Source organism: Sceloporus occidentalis, unplaced genomic scaffold (assembly GCF_023333645.1).
Source record: "Sceloporus occidentalis isolate IW3139 unplaced genomic scaffold, rSceOcc1.0.p SCAF_4, whole genome shotgun sequence".
Classification (NCBI taxonomy): Eukaryota; Metazoa; Chordata; class Lepidosauria; order Squamata; family Phrynosomatidae; genus Sceloporus; species Sceloporus occidentalis.
Window position 1 is genome coordinate 197,720,851 of NW_028316984.1, and position 3,318 is coordinate 197,724,168.

At 50.5% G+C, this 3,318-nt stretch overlaps 1 protein-coding gene across 1 annotated transcript in view; it reads right to left on the reverse strand.

Moving 5' to 3' along the window:
- The window catches only part of EXOC5 (exocyst complex component 5), a 39,081-nt gene extending 35,835 nt beyond the window's left edge, over positions 1-3,246 (reverse strand). The window contains exon 1 of the mRNA XM_089522833.1: positions 3,103-3,246. Coding sequence (XP_089378959.1) covers positions 3,103-3,246 — 144 coding nt within the window. The remainder of the gene's footprint in view (positions 1-3,102) is intronic.
- Between the last annotated feature and the right edge of the window lie 72 nt (positions 3,247-3,318).

The window sequence follows — 3,318 nt, forward strand, 5'->3', positions numbered from 1 at the left end:
GCTAAGAGGCTGTTTATTTATTGACAGAAGTACTAACACTTTCTCCCCTCCTCATAAAAAGAGTCAGAGCAGTATATAAAAATAAACAGTTATGGAACAACAGCAGCATCTGTTCTGGAATGGCTGTCAACAAAATATTCGTGGCTCTTCCTAAAATCCCTCCATCTGATGCAAAAGAAATTTAGTTGTGAACCCAACCAAAGAAATTATCTCCACTGCATATCCCTACTGCACCCCAAAAACCCCTCTTCCTCCCTTAAGGCTTCCTGTTGTCTTCTTTCTTGGTCCCACATTTCTCATATTTTCCTGTTGTGTCAGTGACAACTTTCTACACACTTCTTGTTGTGTGCCTTCAAGTTGTTACCAACTTTCTCTTATCCTCATTTTTGGTTCCCTACTATGTCCATGTCCCATTGTCAAGGAAAGGCTCTCCTCTTCCCTTTATTTACCTCAGAGACCATTTTGATCTTAACAGACACCCCTATCTCCCCCCCCTTGACCCCTACAGGAAATAAAGATGAATTATAACTAATTGGGAGGAGGGGTCCCTCATGCATTTGCCACTCTCTCGGTTCATCCCTCACTCACAGAACCTAATTATCATTACAGGTTGAGTCTCCCTTGTCTGAAATCCTTTAGAACAGAAGTACTTGGGGTTTCAGATTTGCATATATGTACACAGATACCTTGGAGGTGGGTTGATGTTGTTGTTTTGTGCTTTCAAATCATTTCTGACATATGGCAACCCTTTCATTGACAAGTTTCTTGAGAAGGCTTTTGCCCTTGCCATCCTCTGAGGCTGAGAGAGTGTGATTTGCCCAGGCATAAACACAACGTTTATTTATGCTTCATCTACACCTTATATCAGTGATGGTGAACCTTTTAGAGGCCAAGTGTCCAAAGTGCAACCCACAGCCCACTTATTTATTGCAAAGTGCCATGTACCTCTGGCTTTCCAGTAACAAACTCTGGCAAACTCTGTGCTGGGGCGACGGCACATGTGCCCACAGAGAGTGTTCTGAGTGCCACCTCTGGCACACGTGCCATAGGTTTGCCATCACTGCCTTATATCCAGAGCCTGAAGTTAATGCTATACACACTGTTTTTAGTAACATTGTGCATGTGAACACTAAGCCACAAGAAAGAAAAGGTGTCACTATCTCAGCCTCCCAGGGGGAAAAAGGTTGGGATTTTGAAGTATTTCAGAATACTGGATTAGGGAGTCTCAACCTGTATCATATTTGATTTGTATTCCACCTGTCTCCCTAAGGCAGCCAGAAAGACCCTTTCCCCCCTCATAGACTCTACAGCCCTCCCCCAACACACAGGGATGCCTTCTGCCCTGCCCTCCCTTCTATGGGGGCTCCCTCCCCCATAGTTCAATTCCGCAAGGCCTTTTTATTATCATCATTTTCCCTGTATTTTTATTGCCATCCCTCCTGGCTGCTGAAGGCAAGGGGGGCAAAATGATCCTCTTCCCCACACAGAAGCTATAGCCCCACCCTCCCCAAAAAAACCACACAGGGGTTATATCTGCCCTGCCCTCCATTCTATGGGGTCCTATTCCCCACCCTTTTAATCAAATTCATCAGGCTCTTTTTATTATCATCATCATCTCTTATCTATTCTTATTTCTCTCCTTCCTGTCACCTTCTGCAGGAATCCAAGGGGGACTGAATGACCCTCTTTCCCCACACAGAGGCTATAGCCCCAAACACACAGGGGTGACATTTGGCTTGCCCTCCATCCTATGGGGTGCTCTTTCCCACCCATATAGTTCAACACATCAGGTTCTTAATATTATCATCATCTTGGATATCTCTCTCCCTCCTGTCTCCCTAATGCAGGGATTGGGGGGGGGGGGGGCAGAAAGACCCTCTTTTCCCACATAGACTTTGTAGACCCCCCCCCCAAAGCATACCTGGGTGACATCTGCCCTGCCCTTCATCTTGTGGGGTGCAGTCCCTCCCCCATACAGTCCAATTCAGCAGGGACACCCCTGAGGAGAAGGGGGTCTTTCCCCACATATATCCCACCCTGTGACAGCTTCCTTCCCCATCGTTTGCCCCCTCAACCCAGCTCTTGAGATTTCCCCCTTTTTTCCTCCCCCAATATTGACAACCCCCCGAACTCCCTCCTCAGGGCTTTCTTGCATCAGTGGGTGGGTTTTCTCTCCCCTTGACAGCTCCAAAAAACCCCTCATGGGGCCCTAACAAGAAGAGATGGAAAGGGCCCCCCTTTTTATTTTTTACCTCAAAGGCCTCTGTCAAAGTAAATATGTGGGGAGGGGAGACAGAGAGACCCCCCTCTCCCCTCCATATAGCCGAATTGGACTATATTGGGGGGCTGCACCCACCAAAATGGAAGAACAGATGTATTGGGGAGAGACCCTTCCCCTTCAATATCAGCAAACTGGACGACATTGAGGGGACTGTACCCCACAAAATAGAGGGATATATATATATATATATATATATATATATATATCTGGGGAGGGAGGGAGGGAGGGAGAAGAGACACCTTCTCCTCAATGTAGCAGAATTGGGCTATATTGGGGGGGAGGTCTGCAAAATGGGGGGAAATATGTGGGGAGGGGGAGAAAGAGAGGGATCCCCCAATATAGCCATGTTGAACTATACTGGGGCTGCACCCCACAAAATGGAGACATATCTGTGGGGGGCAGACCCCTTCCCCTCAATATAGGGGGGAGGTCTGGTCTGCACTCCACACAATGGGGGGATATGTGGGGGGGGATAAGAAGAGAGACCCCCTTCCCCTGGTCTATATTGAGGAATACACCCCACAAAATGGAGGGATATAAGTAGGGGCCAGAGAAAGACACCCCCTTCCCCTCAATATAGCCAAGTGGGACTATACTTGGGGGGTGCACCCCACAAAATGGAGGGATATATATGTGGGGGGGGGAGAGAGAGAGCCCCTTCCCCTCCATAGGGCCGAATGGGGCTATCCTGGAAGGGGGCCGTGCCCCACGAAACGAGAGCCCTTCCCCTGGAGAGCCTCGGCTGGAGGAGGGAGGGGGCCCCAAAGTGTGCGAGAGCCCCTTTCTTTCCTTCCTTCCTCGCCGCTTCCTGCCGCTTTCACCTCGAAGAGCTCCGGCGTGACGGCGGCCATGGCCAGGCCCCCTCCTCCTCCTCCTCCTCCGTCGCGGTCTTTGTCCCTCAGCAGCCGCCCCCGCGGGACCCCCGCCCGCCGCCCCCCGCCGCCGCCGCCCCAGGCCTCCTCCATGGCCGCCCCAGACAGCCTGGGCCCTCGAGCGGCAGCAGCAGCAGCAGCAGCAGGCCTCAGCTCCGCCTCCTC